This window comes from Leopardus geoffroyi, chromosome A3 (genome assembly GCF_018350155.1).
Source record: "Leopardus geoffroyi isolate Oge1 chromosome A3, O.geoffroyi_Oge1_pat1.0, whole genome shotgun sequence".
NCBI lineage: Eukaryota > Metazoa > Chordata > Mammalia > Carnivora > Felidae > Leopardus > Leopardus geoffroyi.
In genome coordinates this window covers 85,583,376-85,606,491 of record NC_059336.1, presented here as the reverse complement: position 1 = coordinate 85,606,491, position 23,116 = coordinate 85,583,376, and the positions used below count along the sequence as shown (strand labels likewise).

At 41.0% G+C, this 23,116-nt stretch overlaps 1 protein-coding gene and 1 long non-coding RNA gene across 3 annotated transcripts in view; one reads left to right on the top strand and one right to left on the bottom strand.

The window, feature by feature from the left end:
* Positions 1-8,873: 8,873 nt before the first annotated feature.
* LOC123580889 lies at positions 8,874-22,967 on the bottom strand. The gene is made up of 2 exons (XR_006703520.1): positions 22,726-22,967; positions 8,874-9,071 (listed from the first exon to the last, which is right to left on the bottom strand). It is a non-coding gene; the product is annotated as an uncharacterized LOC123580889 (long non-coding RNA).
* Positions 19,945-23,116, top strand: part of PPP3R1 (protein phosphatase 3 regulatory subunit B, alpha) — a 70,819-nt gene continuing 67,647 nt past the window's right edge. For both annotated transcript variants that reach the window (XM_045446287.1, XM_045446286.1), the window contains exon 1: positions 19,945-22,718. In XM_045446287.1, the coding sequence (XP_045302243.1) occupies positions 22,716-22,718 (3 nt within the window). In that variant the 5' untranslated portion in view covers positions 19,945-22,715. The remainder of the gene's footprint in view (positions 22,719-23,116) is intronic.

Sequence of the window (23,116 nt, the reverse complement as noted above, 5' to 3'; positions counted from 1 at the left end):
TTTGAGACAATGCAAGACACAAAGTACAAGCAGGGGAGGGGCAGACAGAGGGAGACACAGAATCTGAAGCAGGATCCAGGCTCTGAGCTGTTAGCACAAAGCCCGATGTGGGGCTCAAACTCACGAACCGTTGGATCATGACCTGAGCTAAAGTCAGATGCTTAACCAACTGAGCCACTCAGGCGCCCCTGTACCTGACAAATCTTGAGACCATGACCTGAGCTGAAATCAAGAGTCAGACGCTTAACCAACTGAGCCACCTAGGTTCCCCAAACTTGAAATCATCAGGTTTCCATTCAGGGTAGGGATGTTTTTCCTGAACTAGGTAGCTCTTGCTTGCCTGTGTAAAAGGGAATAGCTCAGCTAGATTGCCTGGGAAGACAACCTAAGAACCCACTTAGCACTTGGGATTATAGGAATCTATCCTCACCCTGTAGATGTAATCTAATCCTGAATGACAAGTTCCTTCAAGTATTGAACACAGACTTTCTTAACTTTTTATACAGCTTAACCTTTTCCCAGTGATTTTTATGAGACTAAGCCTTAAAGTAAAGCATGGATACAAAGGGACAGCATGCAGGAGTTGCCTGGGGTGTTGAAACTGTTCTGTATCCTGACAGTGTTGGTGGTTAGATGAGTGTATACATGTGTTAAAACTCTATTCATAGAACTGTACACACACACACACACACACACACACACACACACACACACAGTTAATTTTACTATATGTTTACTTAAAAAAAAAAAAGCGTGAACATACTAATGCAAAGTGGCCCATAAATCAAGAAATCAAGTTTTCAAGGTCAGGCATCTCCCTAAAGCATCAGAGAGGGACAAATTCCAAGGGACAGACCACCGAACAGACTTCCCAAGGAGTAGCTGCCAGTATGGTTCTCTCCTCTTTCCTTCAGGTATACAGATCCTTCTGGGAAACTGACAAGAACCAAATGTTTTCCAGAAACCATCTGAGAAGAGTTCAGTGTCTTCCCCTGATGGTCTGCTTTGAATATATACATATCTTACCTTGCTTTTGTAGTGGTATTTTTGTCCAATCTGGAGTCATGAAGCCGAAGGGTGGGCATGGTAAGAAGACTATGATCTAGAAGTCAGAACCCGGCAAATATGGAGTCAGGGAAGTACCTAAATCAGAAACTACGTTAATTCAATTGGGTTAGCCTCATCGGATCTGAGGAAATCCAAGTCTGTAGAGCTGAGAGGGGGTTCACCAGAAGAAAAGTCACAGGAATGAGGAGTCAGGGCAAATCCAGGCAGATCCATGGACTTTGACAGTGGCTGACTAAGTAGGAGCCCCTGGACCTTTGGGAGAACTGGTGCTCGGCACCAGTGGGCATCTGCTACCTAAAAGTTCTGAACTTAACCCATCTTTACCACTGTCTCTACAAGATCCTGTCATTTAGTTGTGTCCAGTCTTCACTTTGGTCCATGTGTTCCTTGGCAGCCCTGCATTGTCCTGTGAATCTTTTTGCAGCTTATCTATCCAGTGTGGGAAATTTCTGAACAGACTTGAAGGCAGGGGTGGGAGCCACCTGGTGAAGACACCAGTAAGCATTTGGCAGGGTGGGTGGGGAAAGTGAGAGAGAGCAGAGGGTAGGGGCTGGAATTATCCCACTCTCTCCCTCTTTGCTTACATCTGGTGCCCCAGGAGCTGTTCTTGAGCAATGCCTCTAAGAGTTGGCGTGAACTTGTGCTTGTTCCTCCCTCAGGGAATGAGGGAAGACAGGCTTAAAGCTGCTAAAATGCTTGGAGAACATCCAAAGAGAAGCTTAATACAAATGCAACGCATTAATGAAAACAGGTTGGGTCTGGCTAAATGGTGACTATTCTAACAAAACAAACATAACAAAACCTGACAATTGTTCTGAAAAAGAAACAGTCCAGCCCTTGTACATAAAGGTTGATGCTTCTTTAGAGTATTCACAGAATTCACTTCATTCTGGTTTCCTCAAACTCAGGCTGCTATCTATTTATTCTCAGAAGTGCCAACCACCTCAGGAGAACAGTCGCCTCAAAGGATCGCTTATGGGCATAAGCACATTCTTCAGTGTATGCCATCTCGAGGAACAAATGTTCCTTGCTTTTTTCCCCCCCCAGATTATTTGCTTTGCATTCTAGGGGAGGGCTTCTTCCCACAGGCCATCGGAATTATCTGGGGTGCTTGTTAAAATGTAGATTCCTGAATTCTACCTTTTGCAGACCTGCCAAATTAGGTAGACGCTCTGAGAGTAAATCCAAACTATCTGCATTTTAATAAGCACCTTAGGGGGCGCCTGGGTGGCGCAGTCGGTTGGGCGTCTGACTTCAGCCAGGTCACGATCTCACGGTCCGTGAGTTCGAGCCCCGCGTCAGGCTCTGGGCTGATGGCTAGGAGCCTGGAGCCTGTTTCCGATTCTGTGTCTCCCTCTCTCTCTGCCCCTCCCCCGTTCATGCTCTGTCTCTCTCTGTCCCAAAAATGAATAAACGTTGAAAAAAAAAATTAAAAAAAAAAATAAGCACCTTAGACGACCCTTATCACAGTAAAGTTTAGAAACAGTAAGGTCTATTCTCTATAGTTCTTCTCTTTAATGTTCATTCACTCATTCAACAGACGTTTGTGCTACCAACTGCTCTGCAGGCCAGGAAATGGTGAGGGTACTACAATAAGTATTCAAAGTGCTCATCACCAGATAATTACAATAAAATGTGGTAAATGCTGTACTGAAGGGGATATAAAATACATAAAAGGATAGGAGGACCCTGCAGGAGTTGAAGGCAGTTTCATAGGTGATATCAGAGATGTATCTTGACAAATTAGTAAAATCTAATCAGGAAGGGAGACAGGAGAAAAAGCACATTTGAAGCACAGAGAAGGAATGGCAGGATATTTGCATATGAAGGCTGGTAATCCACTCTGGAACAAGGGATTCTGTGTGGGTGGAGTGTAGGGAATAGTGGAGGAGGAAAAAAGGCTCAGGTTGGGGCCAGACTGCGAGGAGCCTTGCATACATGCAAATGGTTTAGGCTTTGCTCTGTAAAAAATAGAGCTGGAGGAATTTTTTAAGTGTAAAATGACAGAATGAAATGTGTGTTACAGAGTGATCTCCCTGTTGGCGGTTCAGAGGCAGGGAGAGGAAGACCAAAGCATCTGCAGAGATGAGGAGTGAGAGGGGGTAGACCCAGACAATGGCCCATGTGGACAGAGTGGTCTCCGAGGTGGGGTTAACAGACTATGAGAATGAGGGAGAGGAGGCTGTGTGGAGGCACTGATGGTTTAGACCACAGCATGGGGAGGTAGAGGGACTATACCCTGGGAAGGAATGGGGTAGGGCAAGTAATAATAGCTAGTCTGAGTCAAGAACCGCTCCAGCAGAAGGCATTTTTAATACCCATATAATTCTTCCAGCTTAGCAATTTGAAAGCCCATCTGACAATTATGCTTGTGAGCAAACCGTAGTGTCTGGACCCAATAGTGATCGTTTCTGTTGTGCTAGGCACTAGGTACACTTGTTAAGTGAAAAAAAAATCACCCCATAATAGGTAGCATGATTCCACTTACGTTTTTTAAAACTAAGCACAGGGAGACAAATAGAGAGTCAGGGAAACAGACAAAAAGAATGAGAGAGACAGACAGGGGTTGGGATTTGAAGACATATATGGAAAAGGCGGGTTACTATTAATCAGGAAGAGGAGTAGGCCTGGGAGAGGGAATCTTGACAATTTGCTCTGAATTCCGGTGCATTTTCGAGTTGTTTTTAACAGTGAGTTTTATAGACGTATGCTTTTGTGACTTTTTAAAGCCGTTTGTTAAAAAATGCTTACACATCTTCTTGGTTGCCACTAGGTGGTACTGGTGGCAGGACAGATTGGACAGCCTTTAAGTTTGCTGTGCCCCTCCAGGACACCTGCATGTGGTCTAACTTCTTAACTGTAAAGAGTGAAACGAATTACTTCACCCATTATTATTAGCATATATTCTCAGAGCTTGGGGCTCAAGAGCCCCAGACGTCCCTTTTATTCCCCCTTTGGATATAAAATAAAGGATTTTCTATTCAATTTGTATCAAAATATTTTCAAGTTCAAAAATGTTCTTTCTGCATCAATGTAAGTTGTACCGAGTTTAGTTCACATGTATTCAGATTTATCTCAAGATCTCCACTCTACAATAATATTCCCAAGCCAAATTTTAATCAGATGCCTAAAAATAATTTAACTCTTCCCTGTGATGTCACCCTCGACCCGAGGTTTCCTAATTCCAAGAATTAGGCCTTTCTTTTCATCCACGTACACTTAATTCTTTTGGAGAGTCATATCTTCCACCGATTCAGCTGATGTGAGCAGGAGACAGAAATGTTATCACTTATTCTCTTTCCATGTCCCATGATAATGCAGTAATTGTGATTTCAGTTATGGGGGATAAGCAGGGCTTATCTCCTCTCATGTCATGGAGTGGTCTGAATTGTCCTTTGTTCTAAAACAGTATTTCATCCTCAAAACAAGTACCTGGGACTTCCAATCCTGGACTTACCATAGCCTAGCAGAATGCAGTGAAAACACTTGTGTGCTCCCTTCAAAATGCCAATTAGACCGGCCCGGCACACACAAAACTACTTAGTCCCAAGGGCTGCAAAATCAAGAGGCGTCTGCTATGGCTCTGGCTTGGTTAAGGCGTGCTCCTGGTCATAATCCTCACTAGACCTGCCCGTGATTCTTCAACCTTCTTACTCCCACCCCTACCTGACCCCTCCAGCAGGGGCAATATGCTGAGTCAGCTTTTGGATCAAACCCAAGAAGAAAGTGACCAAGGTTACAGGGTTGTGCTCGACACTCTCCCTGCATAGCCAGTTGAGCCACTGATAAATACCAGGGCGGGGGGGAGTCAGGAACATTCCATACGGATGGCATTAGATATCAAATGGATATTAGCTACTGTCCATTATTAATAATAATAAAGACTACTGTTTATTCAAACTCTTATTATTTGCCAAACCCTGTGCTAAATCCTTCATGTACTTTATCTTGATTTCCCTAACCACGCTGTAAGGTAGCATTATTGCTCCCATTTTACAGATATGAAAACAGAGACTTGGAAAGTTCAAGCGGCAGGCTCAGATTTATCTGTTTTCAAAGCTTGTCCTCTTAATCCCTGTCCTTTTCTGGAGATGGTTAAGGGTCCTGATTGTTCAGAGATCTGTTTACACCACCATTTAGTAAGTTACCAAGGACCTCAACTTTCCCCACTCCTTTACCTCTTAGTTCATTATCTTTTGCAAAGGGGAGAGAAAAGTTCAAGGCAAGAAGGTAAATGTAAATCATCCATGTGATATATATCCATGTGATAACATCTTGCCTTCACATTTTTGATGGCAAGAGCTATGTTTTTCAGTTACTTTTTGTCTTCCCTCAGCACTTCCCATGATGGTCTACCCACAATGGTTTCTCAATACTTTGATGCTTCAGTGACTGGCTGGCCTCTTGTTCACATTTGGGGTCAAGAAGGCTCATGGGATATAACCCAAGGTTTGTGATTTTCTGCGGGCAGAGATAATTTTTGCCATCTGTTTCCCTTTACCATGAATCCTTGAAAATTGGTCTCCAAATTGAAATATTTCATCTGGTTTTTTAGATGGGTCTAATTGTATTATTTTAAGAAAAAACAGATCAAGCATAGTTGTTTGAAAGTAGTAAACAAAAATAAATCCACCGCAACACTCTCTTTCCTAGGAACTTGGAGCTAGAGATTGTTTTTATGGTATAATTAGGTAGGGACTTCTGTGACTTAATTTAAAAGCCTGAATTATAATCACCTTTTTTTTTTTTTTTTTCAAAACAGTTTTCTTCTCTGCTACCCCTGGATGAACCTGGCTCTGCCTCTCCAAATTCAATGATGTCAGGTCAGCAGGGAGCAAATTTGAGACTGTACAATTCCCATCAGCTATTAGCTGGGGAGATATTTTCATCCCCAAGGTCCAAGTTCAATGCTACAGGGCATGTTTTCTTTCTGACAGATGTGGTTATCCCTTATTAACAGTAATGGGTGTTAAGTGTGAATGCGAAGAAGACGCTATACCCCTAAGATTTTCCCAAGCTTGAATTTCGTGAGGCCAAAGTAAACACGGTTTTGCTCTTTGGCTCCATCCTCCTCTATGTTTGGACAAACGGTGACACCTGAATAAGACTCCAAGTGATAAAATGCCAACACATGTGGCTTCTGCATATGTCATCTAAAGGACGTGGGTTTTGAAAATGGGTTCTTCTCTGTGTAATTGTTGGCCTGGCAAGCCATTGTGACCGGGTGAGGGAGGCGAGGAGACATTTCTGAACAGTTTTCTTTTTCTGCCCAGATGTCATACAACTTGTGCCAACAAATGAGATAATACTCAGTACTGCGTTAATGTCCTATTTGAAATGCTTGCATCCCAGTCTACCTTCAGTTGATCTTATCAGTATCAGATACTGTGCCATCACGGACTGAAAAACAGGCATTGAAAAAAAGAGCAACTAAAATATGAATAATGAACGGTTCGAGATGAGACGGACAGTTCTAGAGAGCTGGCTCCACTTGCCTGAGAGGGTGTATAGCAACGTCAAATAAGCCAAATAAGAGGCAGCCTTGTTTGTATAGTACTTAATAGGTCCCAGAGGGAAAAGAGCTCAATGAAACAATCTTGCCTTATTTTTTCTTCCTTAGATTCTTTGCTCTATTTCATGTAACTGATGATTTAGAAACACTAAAATGTGCCGGTTGTAAGAACACCCGTCTGCCAGGATTGTTAAAATACATGTTAACAGCTTTAAATCTGGTTGGATATACAGCTATCAATAGCAGCAGTGGCTTTAGCATGCACTTAAACTCAATAATTTCTGCCAATGAGGGCTTAGCTGACATTTATAAATTCTTCGCCAGAAAAAGAGTGGGAAATAATATGATTAATAGTAAGATGAAGACTCTTTCTTTTCCTCTGACATTATTTTAAGGATATAAACAACTCATTCTCTTCTTTGCTGGTATTAACCTACAAAAGACAAGAAGTCAACTTGTGGTTATTTCTTCATGACTGTTGGCCTCAATTCCCGGCTCAGGAGGTAACATAAAGCAGTTCAACTGGTTTCGTCTTGTTTGAGAAACTAAAATTAAAATCTCAGGAGTTACTTATTTTAACCCAGAAACAGGAAAGGAAGCAGTCTATCAGAAGAAATCATAAAGACAGTTTCCCAAACGTGCGGACTTTTTACACTTAGTACCAATCTTTCACAAAAAACAAAAGTAGTTGGTTTTTTTCTTTAGTTTTTTTTTTAATGTTTTTTGAAAAATGTCTTTCTGTAGTTGCAACCCGACACTGCTACTGGCATGTCATAATCTACTCTGGGGAATGACTAACTAAATTACTATATCCATAAATATTCTAGTGGAAAACATTTGCAAGGCTCATTTTCAAAAGTACACTGAAGTACCTCGAAGTTGAGACCAATCTCATAAGACCAAATTCAATTCTATTTTTCTACATTATAGTCAACAATTTCAAGGTGTTATTTTAAACATCACAGCTCCAAAAGTATGACAGAAAAGAGTTACATGCATGCTATATAAACCAATACTGCAGTTTATTATGGAAAAAAAAAAAACCTACTCAGTGATGGTGAATTCCATTTTTCGTACTACCCAATTCTGATAGTCAAACAGCCTCTGGAATTTATTCTTGGCTAGGATAAGTGATTCTTTTGGAATATAAGATTTGGACAAATGTATGTTATGCTGGCTCTTGACACATTCAATCTTTCTGTTTTTTTTAAATCATAAATCATGCTCCTGTTGTCAAATTTTAAGCTTTTGAAGAAGAAATAGCACTAGGTGTTTATTTACCAAAGCTAGCTCAGTTGAAGTCATCACAACTAATTCTGGCTCCTTCCTGGAAATCTGCTAATCACAAATTACTTGGTTAAAGGAGTAAATGTGCTATATTAACTGAATGCTTGAGTGAGTAAAGTTGTTTATACATTGTGTTACCCATTAGACAAAATTCTATACTAGTTACTGGACAATCTCTAATTAGAAGGGGTATTGTGTTTCAGCCAATAAGGCTTTATTGAGTGCCTTCTATACATTAAAGGATAGAGACAGAAAAAGAGATCACAAAATAATTTCCGGATTATTTTACAAGTTACAATCTTGAGATAAAAATGTGAAAGTAAAAACCAGGACAAACAAGTAAATAACCTATCTGCTGAAGAGGAAGATCTTTTATTTTCATTTTTACTTTTGGTCTTCATTGTTATTAAATTCCATTTTTTTTAAATATCTTTTTTTTTTAATTTTTTTTTAACGTTTATTTATTTTTGAGACAGAGAGAGACAGAGCATGAACGGGGGAGGGTCAGAGAGAGGGAGACACAGAATCCGAAACAGGCTCCAGGCTCTGAGTTGTCAGCACAGAGCCCGACTCGGGGCTCGAACTCACGGACTGCGAGATCATGACCTGAGCCGAAGTCAGCTGCTTAACTGACTGAGCCACCCAGGCGCCCCTAAATTCCATTTTTAATCCACTTATAGGAACAATTTGAAGCTTACTAGGTAAGTTTAGATCTAAAAGATTGAGATCTTAGCATTATCAACAATTTGTGGTTGCAATTCCTGGAAACAAAGAGGTAACATTTTTGAGGGTCTCCATAGGACACACAACACCCCCCCCCACCCACCACCAAATATATCAATCTAAAGAGAAGTAGAAATATTTTTATGCATGAATAATGAGTAGAATAAATGCATGCATGCATGAATAAAGAAGATTTTTTTAAGACTTTTTTCTTTTCTTTCTTTTTTTCTTTCTTTCTTTTCTTTTTTTTTTTAAATAATCTGTACACCCAACCCAGGGCTCAAACTGACAACCCCCCGAGATCAAGAGTTGCATGCTCCACCAACTGAGCCAGCTAGGTGCCCTGGAATGAGTCTCTCCTTAAGTTGTAAACACAAAGGGCTCCAATTCCAACCTCCTTGGTTCCCTTCTTGGGTTGGCAACTTCTTCCACACATCCCCAGGGTGAATTGCTTTGTCTCATGGACACTTCATCTTCCTGCCTGGAAAAAGGAGAGGAAGAATAATAATGCTTTGACTGCAGAGGTGTTGGTAAGAATTAATTAATATTTATAATATGCTACATTAAGGTCCTCAAGTAATTCATAACTGAGAATTTATATGGCACTTGATCATTGCTTAAAGTTTTTAAAACAGTCCTTGGTTTTTCAATTCAGGCAAAAAAAAAAAAAAAAAAGAGCAACAAATCTTTGTATGTCAAACAGTAGGATTAAGCATAGGAACATTTTGGCTTTCCTAGGAGCAATTATTTTCCTGAGGTGAAAATATTGCTTTGCTTTAGGCTATGAATAGAGTAGCTTTCACTTAGAGTTGATAAAAGCCCAAGGAAGGAGGTTTTTAAAAAGCCATTTTAATAGCTTATTCTGCCATCTTTGGGTGTGTTTTCAACTACTTGTTATTCAAGGGGAATCGATTAATGTATTTTATAATTATTTAATTCTAGCACTTAAAAGAAACCCAAGAAGTCATTTGATTGATGTCCTCTTCCTGCAGAAATAGTATTGAGCACTTTTTCTGCAAAGCAAAACTCTCATTTTATACGTAAGGAAATGAAGGCTTGGTGAGCTTAAGTAACAGAGCAGGGATTTAAACCCACATCATTGGACTATGTAGCCTATTCTCTTTCTACTACCTCAAACAACCATTTTCAAGAAATGATACCAAAAGGTGCCCTGCCCTGTGCAAATAGGCATTTCTTCTCTTTGTTCCTTTCCTTTCTCTGAACTTAAAAATTAAACTAAGACATTCTAATGGAACTCAGTCCCATGCCAGAAAGCCCAAATCATCAGTTATTTTTGAGGTTGTTTTTGAAGGATAGGTAGTTTATAATCATTTTAAAAAGATGCTTTTATGAATTTTTATTGAAGAAACAATAGGTACATATATCCTTTTTTGAAAATTGACTTAGTTCGCTCAGTTTCCATAATTACTTATAGCAAATTAAAATGCATGTTTTATTTTCAGAGCCTTTAAACTTTGTATTAAAGTATAATACATGTACAGAAATGAAATGTACTGCCTAAATAAATGTCTAAAGTCCATTCCATCTTCATCTTACAAGACATGGTGCCGTTTCACATCTCAGAGAAATCTATACAAGTAATAATGAGCTCTAATAATGTATAAATTACCTCATATACTCTAGAGTGCTCTGAAAGGTTAAGCTCATTATTTAAATTAAGATATTTTTATAAAGTATTATTATAATTGTGATTATCATTTTATTTTATTTTTTAAACGTTTATTTATTTTTGAGAGAGAGAGGGACAGCGTGAGTGGGGGAGGGGCAGAAAGAGAGGGATACAGTAGAGAACCCAACGCAAGGCTCCACCTCACAAACCACGAGATCATAACCTGAGCCGAAGTAGGACACTTAACCAACCGAGCCACCCAGGAGCCCCGTGATTATCACTTTAAATGATAATTACATATTTTTCTTTTGCTTTTGGACAGCAGGCAAGACAAGATAAAGGTAATTTTAAAAAGTGTAACCACCTCTGCGCGTTATCACTGTCCTTAAACAGTGATTAATAACCCATACAAGTATGAATATGTATAAAATTTTGTTCATACAATTTACCTCCACACAATTGCATAGATCATCTTTGTTGCTTATTATTGGAATGATACGGCCTTCAGGGCCAGAGATACCTAAACACTTGAATAGCAATTAAGAGGAGTCAGCCCTAAGTTGATATCCATCTTTGTCCTTTCATTTTGACTCCTATTTCTCTGTTTAACATTCACTGACATGTAAACAGATGGAGAGACCTTTTCAAACTCACACCATTGTTCTAAGCTGGTAAATACCAAATTCCCAACTATGGAGGCTCTGTGATGCTCCTGGGCTAGGAGCACCTATTTATGGAAACATCACCAATGAGCATAGGTCTTCTATTGTACTTGGTTGCATTCACTTATCTCGAGACGGTGAGTCAGTTCAGCACTACTTTTAACTTAGGTAGAAGGATATAGGCCACTATCCTTCTACCTAAGTTGAAAGTATGCCAAGACTCAAACACACACACACAAAATACATACACCTTGAAAGACTGACTTGGACTTAGTCCCTATTCTCTGTGTGTGTTATGACAGGTGTAAGAGCTGAGTGGCCTTCTGGGTACCATATCTCAGCTGTGCATCTCCTTCCTGGTCGTGGGGCTCTGGCACCATCAGGAGAAAACACCCCAAGAAAGCTTCCCCCAAGGGACTGAATTCAGCTTTTGTCTGCCTGGTGAAAAACATAATTCTTCTCCTACAGTTCCCCAAGGATTTTCCTAAGGGAGCAACACATAACACTAAACTGACCCAATTTGAAGAACAAGTTAGCTAGATGAGAAAGAAAACAATGTTCCATAAACATATTGACTGAAACCTCAGTAGTTTCAGTTTAATTTGCTGTCAGAAGTTGGTTAATTATGTTCTTTTTCGGCACTGAAATCTGGCCGTAAGTTTTCAGGAAAAATGTATTTTTAGAAAATATTAAATATAAATGCAGGTATTAAAAAGATCATAAAAACTTTCTTAAGAGCTTTGTGGAGAGTAATTTATGTCTGAAATTTATTAGGGCCCAATATAATCGCCTATTTAAATAATTTGATTTTCTAAATTTTTTTTCTTTAGAGTTGAAATTTCTACAATGTTTTAGATTTCCCCCCAAATTTTATTTACATGGAAATATTTTTAAAGGTCTTCATTTTGGGGCGCCTGGGTGGCTCAGTCGGTTGAGCATCTGACTCAGGTCATGATCTCATGGTTCATGGATTCGAGCCCCGTGTCAGGCTCTGTGCTGACAGCTCAGAGGCTGGAGCCTGCTTTAGATTCTGTGTCTCCTCTCTCTGTCCCTCCCCTGACCACACTCAGTCTCTCTCTCTCTCAAAAATAAATAAACATTAAAAAAATAAAAGAAATAAAAAATAAAGGTCTTAATTTTATAAACATTATATGGTCCCAGAAATTAAGATAGATAAATACATACATACATACATACATACATACTTACATAAAACAACTAACCAATAAAAAAAAAAAAGTTATGGGGTGAGGAGTAGAGAGAAATTAGAACTGATCTATTGTCATATATTTTCCTACTAAATCATACAGATAGATCAGCAGATATAAAGCTATTCCAATTTCCCTTGTAAAGGCTTGGTGATACTTTAAAAATTGCCATGGTAAGAAAGTGTTTCCAGATAGCTACAATTAATGATGAAAATAAATGGTCATTATCTACATAGAAACACTGTACTTCTGGTACAATGAAATTCAAAAACTAAGTTCATAAAGCAACTAAAAATAAGTAGAAAGTCTATATGAATCTATTTCTGAGACAAGTCTCTTGACTAATTCAAAAAGTATCAGTCTTTGCTCCCCTTCAAATGATCACTTGATTTCCTTACCTTCTAGTTACATAACTGATTCTGTGACTTGTAAACAAACATCCCCATTTCTTGACAATTCTGGATCTGTGGGTTTGTACTGCTGTTTCCCTGTGGAGGTTGAGAGCTGCATAATGATTTATTCTTCCCCGCCCCTGCCTTCTTTTCCTATTTTGCTCCCTCTTTTTTTGTCAAAGTAGGTTAAAAAAAAAATTCAAGGGAACTAAATGTGAAAACAAACCCTGGTGCTATAGGATTGAGGCCAGCGATTTAAATACCCTAGGCATAAGAAATGCAAAATGTGAGGGTCTCATACTCAGATGAGCTCCCCGCAGGGAGACTACTAATCTGTAGTATTTTTCAGCATCCCCTGGAATCCTAAACATATGCTTCTGTGTAAAGCAGCTTTGATTCTCCTGATTTCCCACGCATGAAACTCATAGCTTCAAAGAGAGCTCTGCATGCAAAAGATCCATGGTTGGGCGTTGGGGGGAGTTCAGGAGGAGAACAGGCTAGAAGGCAGAATGTGGGTGAATTAACATTTGAGTCTGTGCTTTAATTCCAGTTCTATCTTTCATTGTTGTCCTAGTTAAAATATTGCCTGCTAGCAAATTAGAAGCTTTCTATTTTGGTGATTAGACTTAATCAGTTAACTGGAATTAAAACACACCTAATTCCACCACAGAGAAGTTAGATTCCAGATAGGATGTTATGTGGTAGATTTGATTTATTTTCCATAGTTTAGATTAACTACAATTTATACTGTGGAGTGTTGTACCATGCACTTACTGGCATTTTGTGTTGCTGATGGAATCTTCAGGAAATATTTTCATTACATAATCACTTGATGCAGGTAAAATAAAGATGAATAAACTAAGTTTTTGGAGTTTTTAAAAAAATTTTTTAACGTTTATTTATTTTTGAGACAGAGAGAGACAGAGCATGAACGGAGGAGGGTCAGAGAGAGAGGGAGACACAGAATCCAAAGCAGGCTCCGGGCTCTGAGCTGTCAGCACAGAGCCCAATGCGGGGCTCGAACTCACGAACAGTGAGATCATGACCAGAGCTGAAGCTGGACACTCAACCGACTGAGCCACCCAGGCGCCCCTGGAGTTTTTAAAAAATAGAAATGTAATCTTAAGTGAGGACAAATAACAGAGCCTTTATATACTTTCGATGATTATGAAATTTTAACTAATTCTTCTTTTGTGCTTGCTATTTTATTTATTTATTTATTTATTTATTTATTATTTTTAACGTTTATTTATTTTTGAGACACAGAGAGACAGAGCATGAACGGGGGAGGGTCAGAGAGAGGGAGACACAGAATCTGAAACAGGCTCCAGGCTCTGAGCTGTCACCACAGAGCCTGACGTGGGGCTCTAACTCACGGAGCGTGAGATCATGACCTGAGCCGAAGTCGGACGCTTAACCGACTGAGCCACCCAGGCGCCCCTGTGCTTGCTATTTTAGAAGACCTTTTTTCCTAAGTATTTTTTAGACCATTTTGTTTTCCACTTATCAGTTATTCTTCTATGAGTCTGGGCAGTGTAAATTATTTCTTTGCCAAAGAATCTCTTGGAACATCAGAATCTAACCTACTTGTGGACTTCCTTCTTTCATAAAAAGCCCCTGAAAGTATTTTATTAGCTGCAACAGGGCAGAAATAAGGATCTTTTGAAATTGCAAACAGCATCTTTGTATAATGTCTGGCGATTTGGTCTTAGTCCCAGGAGTGTTAAGTATTGTGACTAAGGAATATTTGATGATCTCTTTAAATGATGTTTGCCCTTCCCCTTTAAAAAAAACATGTTGTCCTGCGAACTTTTTTACATTAGTGTATTCCCTAGCTTTATTTTTGAAATTTATTTTCACATGTATATTTTGGATAAGATAGCCCTATTCTCTCTGACCTTGATCTAGGTGATCCAGGTTGAAAGTGGCAGGCCCCAGTTCTGTAGCCAGCAGACTAAAAAGAGATTCTGAAGTGAAGTAGTTGCTGAACCCAAGAAATTAAGAGGAGCCTCTGTTCTTCCCAGAGACTATCATTAGAGCTTGCCTAGTTTTACTCTGGCAAGTTTCATAAGGTCTGTTAGAAACAATAGAAGCATAGATCTACTGAGCTGAAAGGGATCGTACTTAACCTTCATCTATTCTAAATCCCTTATGGTAGAGATGAGAAAATGCATCCCAGACAGGGATTGTGATCTTTTTTATTTTTAATTAGATATATGTTTTTAAGTTATTTATTTATTTATTTATTTATTTATTTATTTATTTTGAGAGAGACAGAGAGTATGAGCAGGGGAGGGGTGGTGAAAGAGGGAGAATCTTAGGCAGGCTCCACGCTGTCAGCACAGAGCCCATGCAGGGCTCGAACTCGTGAACCGTGAGATCATGATCCAAGCCAAAGAAAGTCAAGAGTCAGACACTTAACTCACTGAGCCACCCAGGCGCCTCAGGGATTGTGATCTTGAGGGGCACATTTTCTATTTGTATTCTTTTTTAAAAAGCCATTTCTAATTCAAGTTCATTTTAACAATATTTATACCGTACTATGGACAGGACTCCCAAAATTTGTTGTGATTGCTCTGTTCATATGGTAGAGGAATTGAAGGGAAAGACTAGTTTGCTCCCACGAAAGGACTGAGAAAATACAGAGCAAAACATTGGACAAAACATAAGGACCTGGATGTGATTTGCCAGCCTCCATGTTAGTAAAAACAACTATTTGACTTACTTTATATAATCACAAACTTCAACTATGAAATAGAATAATAAAACAGTGTTATGGAAGACTACATGTTTCTCCATAATAGAACATAGTTGGCATTTTATTATTTTTTTAATCGTTTATTTATTTTTGAGAGAGGGAGAGACAGTATGAGTGGGGGAGGGGCTGAGAGGGGGGAGGGGCAGAGACAGATAAGGAGAAAGAGGATCCAAAGTGGGCTCCACACTGACAGCATAGAGCCCAGTGCGGGGCTCGAACTCGCAAACTGCGAGATCACGACCTGAGCTGAAGTCGGAGGCTCAACCGACTGAGCCAACCAGGTGCCCCCATAATTGGTATTTTGAAAAGGTAGTTTAAAAATTAGCTTTCTTACTCCACATACCTGCTTCCTGTGTATCTTGGAAACACATTTATTTACTGTATAAACAAAGTTGTAGTTTTTTTAAAAGTTTACTGCTACTTTTTGTTATTTAATGAGTAGAAACACTAGTTGAGGAAACAGTAGAGATTATCTTTCTGTTATTTCTACACACTAGCCCAAAACATTCCAAGTAAGAAAAAGTTGGTGAGTCTGTTGTCATGGATGCCCCCAAATGTCTCTATGATTTGACTGTTTTTACAAAGTCAGAAAAATTGGACCAATGCCCTTTCTCTCATTGCTACTTCTGGACTTGCTGTCTGACGGATGACTGGCACAAGTCATTGGTAGATTTAGTATGGCCTTCTGGGACTGTTCTTTACAGAGGGAATGGTTTTTATTTATGTGGTTCTCAGGCTAAGGGTTATATACCAAGAACCATTGTTACCAGAGCTCTCCAAAGCCTAAAGTGTTACACGAATACCACAGTTGGTAAGGGAAACAGTTACCCAACAGCGTCAACATCCTATTTTTATTTTAAAGAGAAAATTAAATACATAAGGACAATGCATGTGTGTTTGTGAATGCGCACACAGATAGAGGCGTACCATAGTGGTGAAAAGCTTGAGCTTTGGAGTCACACAGACCTGAGTTCTACTTTCAGCTCCAGTACTTAATGTCCTCTTTTCTTAGACCCACAAAATGATTTTCAGTCAACTGTGAAGAATTAAAAATACGGTATGGGTTTCAAAGTGCTTAAAATTATGTCTCTATAAACTATTCATACTCATTCCCACATTCTTCCAGCCAGCCATACCTATGATTCTTTATGACCTGCTAACCAGCCAAGCTCAGATCTCTCACTGCTTCTCCACCAAGTACTAGAGGGCTCTCTGGGTCATTCTTCCACCCACCACTATCTAAACATCCTGCAGCCCCTGCCTGTCCAAACCTTGTTTACTGTCACAAAAACATGCAGATCTCAACCACTACTTGATTTGAATCTTCTGAGACTCCTCTTCTGATCTCAACCTCATAAGTCCTTATTCTTTTTTTTTTTTTTTTCAACGTTTTATTTTATTTTTGCGACAGAGAGAGACAGAGCATGAACGGGGGAGGGGCAGAGAGAGAGGGAGACACAGAATCGGAAACAGGCTCCAGGCTCTGAGCCGTCAGCCCAGAGCCCGACGCGGGGCTCGAACTCACGGACCGCGAGATCGTGACCTGGCTGAAGTCGGACGCTCAACCGACTGCGCCACCCAGGCGCCCCTCTTTTTTTTTTTTTAACGTTTATTTATTTTTGAGACAGAGAGAGACAGAGCATGAACGGGGGAGGGTCAGAGAGAGAGGGAGACACAGAATCGGAAGCAGGTTCCAGGCTCTGAGCCATCAGCCCAGAGCCCGACACAGGGCTCAAACTCATGGACCGCGAGATTGTGACCTGAGCTGAAGTCAAATGCTTAACCAACTGAGCCACCCAGGCACCCCATCCAAAAACCAGTTTTAAATGGTAGAACATGTAGAATTTGCTGAGGAAAACTCATTTACCAAACATTTCATCCTTAGTCTAAAATACACAATTTTTAAGTAAAATATTTTCTTCTATTTCTTAGAAATACAATCACCTTCCTCATTCTAACAAAATTCATAAAATATATCTGCATTGCAATTTCCAGCTGTGGCCTTGAAAATTTTAGCACTAGCACAATTTGCCAATTATGTAGAACCAATGAGTTCTATTTACAGTATTCTAAATTTTGCATATCTTCTACATGTTTATAAACTTTTTTCAGAAGACCAAATTATTTTTAAAAGCATATTGATTAATTTTAGTGACAGTCTTGAATATGTAGGTATGGCTCATTTACTGAATATTCACAGTTTACAACACTGTATTGGATATATTTCCTTCCACGAGTATTTTTCTTCACGATATGCCTTTTTGGTTACTCTTACATTTCCTGGAAGAATAGCATTAAATGTGGTTCTCAGGCTAAGGGTTATATACCATATCTCAACAGATATGTCCAGGTGTATACCAATGGCCTGAACTTTTCTATCTGTTTTAGTCCTATTTGACATGCTGCTGGACCATCCTTTTCATCTTGAACTCCTCTTCTTCAGCTTCCTGGGCATCCTTGCTGGGTCTCCTGCCCTTAGCCGAGTCCATTATCTTCTCTGTCACTTCCTTCTCCCTCCACTACTTAAATGTAGATGCTACCTTTGGTTCTGCCTTGGTACTGCTCTATTGCTTCTATGTTCTCTGATTTCTGTGCTCTATCTCATGGTTTCAACATTCATCTTTATGCAGATAACGACCCAATTCTAACATACTTATCATCTGGAAAAATGATCAGCACAGAAAAAGAATTGCTCATTATATGAAGAGTGTTAACAGACAGCCTCTAAAAGTACTGTGGGATATTCCTCTAACACAGAGATTTAGATGTGGATTCAGGAAGTTTAGGAACACATTTCAGAAAGACTTTTATCCCCTTTTCTTTTTGGCCCAGTATATAATATAAAAATAACTTACATAACCAATTAATCACATAATTTTGGGAAACTTTTCCAAATTTAAAAATATTTCTGATTTGTGTTTCATCTGAAAATTAAATGATAGAGGTTTTTTTTGAACAAATTCAATGTTGTTAATTCTTATGAGAATTAGAAAAGTTGCACATAATCCATAATTTAAAGTGTTTTATGCTTAAAAATTTTTAAATTCCATCCAGTAATTGATATACATTTTCCCCAAACTCATTAATTCATGAAGCTATGTATTATGAGCATTGTTTTTCTACCATTATGTTTTTAATAGCAAATACACAGAGTTTCAGCTACATTATCATTTAAATAGGCTTTTGCAGAAAGTCCATTGTTTACAAAACTCTTTGTAAAATGGGTTTCCACGGAGAAATGAGTTTCCAAGATGGAATTTAGAATCCTTGGCTCATACCTCCGCTGCTTAGCAAGAAGGGAACCAGCCACTTGCCTGCCATCTCAGGTGCTGAGGAACTTTTCCTCAACCACACCCTTGAGCAAGGGGTGAGCTGGCATCCTGCTCTTTCTTCCGTACAAAAAAAGGAAACAATATATTCCCCATGCAACCTCAGTTCCCACTGACAGGTAATTAATTTTATGGTGTGGAAGTAGCTGGCAAAAGGTACAAAATATTCTTAAATCTGGGATTCTTGAACTGGGGCATACATGTTTTATCTAGGAGGAGTGGTAGACATTTCCTCTAAACCTGCATTAACAATAAATGTGTACTAAAAAGGAACAGACATTACTTTCGAGTCATTTTAACTCTCCTTCTTAATTGGCATTTTCTTCCTATATCTAAGTATAAAATTAAACACAGTATCTAGTTGACATTAGTCAGTACAATCATGAATAAAAGTGTGGATGCATTGGAGTAATATTGCACTGGAATATCTTAACTACAGGAATGGTAATTTGTTTCTCCTGCCGCCCTTAAATCTTATATATGAATAAAGGACAGTGGTCAGTCCTTTAAGAATAAGGCATATTTCTGGATATCACAATGATCTGGAAAGTGTACACATACAATTTCCTGTGACATTTCTAACTTCTTAAAATTTTGATACTTGTGGAGGCACTGACACCTGAGGCTGCCTATGGTCAAATAGGACTGTAAACATTACTCTTTCTTAAAACTTCCTTTCCCTTTAATTTGCTCTCTACTTAGCAGCTTATTACTATCTGTGGGTCCTTTCTTTACCTCTAGGAGAAAATTTGAAGATTTCACTTTCAACCTGTTTTAAGGTGATTCCCACATCTCTACTTCCTTCTAACCTGCTCTTTCAGCTCCCACCTGGTGCTTCCACTGGGATCTCTCATCAGCAACTCAAACTTAGCATTCTTAAATCCAAACTCATCCCTCTCCACTCAGCAACTAAACTTCTGATTTCTCTGTTTCTCTTAATAATGACATTATTTTCTGTCATCCAAAGTAAAATGGTCATCTTTTATTTCTTCCTCTCCTTGTTGCCTACATCCACTAAATTGCATAGTCTGTGCATTCTTGCTTCACGTCTTTCGTATTTACTCCTTCCTTTCCTCTGCCATTAGTACTTCTAATTACCTCATGCAAAGCTGTTACTGTTTTTGTAATTAGGATCTCTGTCTTGTGTCTCCCTCCAACTTACCTGACATAGTACTCCCCAACAATCATCTTTTGGTTGCTAAGTTTTCCAAGAAAAATATCCACTTGTTAAATATGTCCTTTGTATTTTACTTATCTAGTTATCTAAAATCAAGTAAGGGGACCATTTGGTACCTCCCCGTTCTCCCTTCCCCACCCTCCCATATTAAGCTTTACACCAAAACTTAATAGAAAGAGACAAGGAGAATGACTATCATACTTTTATTTTTTTACCTTAGGGTAAAAACTTGTGTGTTAAAGGCACATTTTAGGTTTACCTCTCTCCATGAATTCAGAATGGACTAATTAATTTCAGTGTTAGAAATGCAGCCTGCTACATGCCTATATTTTGTGCAGTATACACAAAGCTGAGAGAATGTAAGTGGTTAATCTGGGAGATTTGTAGGATGAGAAAGAGCAAGTAGACACGGCCCTTGTGTCTCTTGCTATGGTCAGTAACAGGCTGACCTATCTTTCATAGGGCCTGGCTTTCAATTTCTGATTCAGGTTCACAATATACACTTGTTGAATGATTGTAGTCTAAATTGGTTCATATCTTCACAAAATTACGGGTTACTCTAAATCTACTGCCTCCAATATAAGTCAAATGCCTTCTTAGTATTTAATCCTCAGTCAAAATTGTAATTTGATTTTCATGGACTATGTCCGAAGGACATACACACAAATAAATGCAGTTATAGTGATTGTCTCTAAGAGACTTGAGGAGGAGGAATTTTTTTATATGGTACTTAAAAAAAAATGTGCATGTGGGGTGCCTGGGTGGCTCAGTTGGTTGGGCATTCGACTTTGGCTCAGGTCATGATCTCACATCTGGTGGGTTCGAGTCCCCATCTGGCTCTGTGCTGACAGCTCGGAGCCTGGAGCTTGCTTCGAATTCTGTCTCCCTCTCTCTGTGCTCCTCCCCTGCTTGCACTCTGTCTCTCTCTCAAAAATAAATAAACATTTAAAAAATAATTAAAAAAAATTAAAAAATGAGTATGTCTTAATTTTATGATAAACTAAAATAATATACCTAAAAACATAAATGATATACATTTTAGCTTAGGGGCTTTTCTCTGTTTTAGAACATATTAGTATCTAAACACTATATAAGAAACATATATAAGAAACTTAAGTAGCAGAAGTAGTGTCATTTCTTGGCCTTTCCTTGATACATTCACTGTATGAGACAACTTGTTACCAGTCTTACTTTTCTTTATTCATCCGGACACAGAAATTATCTCTAGGAAAGAAAGAGACACAGACCTATGGCATGCCACCAAGCCTCTTAGAAAAGATGCAGGCTTATCATGGAAAAATAATTACCAAAGAATAACACTCATGTGAGGAACTTCAACAGACTGCTCTTAAAAACACTATGGCTTTTTATTAAACTACTCAAAGGATTTGTAAGAGGTTTCTGACCACTCAGAAAACATTCTCTCCCTCTCTTTCACACACATAAAGCACAAGATTATCAAGAATTTGAAAAGGAATAAATGGTTAAAATAGTTGCAAAATGTATTCCTCACTATCCTTATCACAACTCTCCTATCGGCTTCCCCCCGCCCCACATTACTTTCCTCCTTATGCTTTTCAATACTCCATTTTCCATTAAAGTCTGAATTTTCTGGGAATGGTAATATTCACCAAAGTCGATATAGTCCTACAAAAGGGATAAGTGGGCGATCTCTCTGCGAACGTGTTTCAAAAACAAACACTGGGCACCCCGTCAAACGGCAGCTTGGAGGGTTTAAGGAAACCACAGAGCTGGGTGAGGAAGTCTTCGCGGGAGTGGGAAGCGGTCCTTCTACTCAGCTGTCTTACGGCTCCCCAAGCCTCAAGCTGTAGTCAGCTTTGGCTCTTGTTCCCGGTCTTTCCAACCTGGCTCCTGACCCTGCCAGCTCATACTGGGGTGTGGGCCTGCGGGTGCTGCACCGGGGTGACAACAGGGGTGACAACACTCTAGATGGGCCGAGCAATTTTGTAGTGGATCCAAACCGGTACACTGATAAATAAAGTCTTCCCGAGTAAACCGATTCCCTCTAGGGCTCGGATTCTTTTTTTCTTTCTTTCGGGTTTTTTTTTTTTTTTTTTTTTTTTTTTTTGGTGCAGTGTCTGGGTGGCTCTGACACCTTAAGGCCGCTCATCTGCTCCTCCTCCCCCCACGAGGATCCTACTCCTGGATCCAAGTACGCCTTCTCCCGGAGCTCGCGCACCCCTTGCATTTCCTCCCTCTCACTGTACCCTTGCATTTCCTCCTCCTCCCGATCCAGCCTCCCCCCAACCTGCCCGCCTCCAGCCACATGACAGGAAGGGCTCCGCCACGCGACGTCACCGACGTCCGCGCCCCCGTCCTCCCCCCCCCCGCACCGCACGCAAAGAGCGGCGGGCGGAGGGGAGTACGTGGTCGCACGCTCCGCGCTCCCCAACCAGAGCTCGCCAGAGCACCCCGGCGGCCACCGCCGAGCCGGCTCGCGGGTTCCCGGATGTGCGCCGCTCGCGGAAGCCCCGCCCCCGCCGCCGGCTCCGCGCGCGCCCCCGCCCTCCGCCCCGCTGCGCTCCGCTTTCCCCTCCCTCTCCGCCCTCCCCCTTTTTCGTGCCTTGAGGTTGCGGGTCAGCGCGAGCCACTGCAGTGAGTCCGTCACGGCTCCCGCGCGAGTTTAGGTTGCAGCCCTCGAGCCGCCTGGCCCCCTCTCCCCCTTCTTCCCCTCCTCTCTGCTTCTCTGTCTCTCCCCTTTTTCGCCATCTCTCCTCCCCGCTCTCTCCGTCTCTGAATCTCGACCTTAATTTCTTTTCTTCCCCGCCCGCTCCCGCGTGCCCAGTCACCCGGCCGGCGCGGGCCCCGCGGCGCCGCCTCCCCTCCCCTCGGGCGTCCCGAGGGCCGCAGCCGCCCCAGCCCAGCTGGGCCGCCGCCGCTTCCTGCGGGAGCCCTTCTGAACGCCGACACTCTTCTCCCCCCGCGCCAGCCGCCGACTGCCCAGCAAAATGGTGAGACCTTTGCTTCCCCTATGCACCTCCTCCGCTCGCCGCTTTCAGGGGCGGGGGCGAGCCCCGACGCCCCCGGCCGGCTTCCCCTGGTGGAAAATTCGAGAGACCCAGGCAGGCTGGTGCCGCGGCGGGTCCGAGAGAGCCCTCAGCGGCCCGGGTGCGTTGGCGGCCGGCGGGGGGCGGTGGGCCGGCTGCTTGACAGGGCCACCCCCCAGCCTCTGCGGGGCGCCCCTCCGCCCCTCCCCCCCGCGGTCGTCTGGAGTCCGTCCGGGCCTCGACCCCCTCCTCCCGGCCCATGGGCCTGGTCCTAGCCCTTCGCCGCCCCGCGTTACTTCCCTCAGGACCCTCCTCCACGTGGAGACCCCCTTTCACCCCCCCTCCCCCCGCCCCCGACTCGC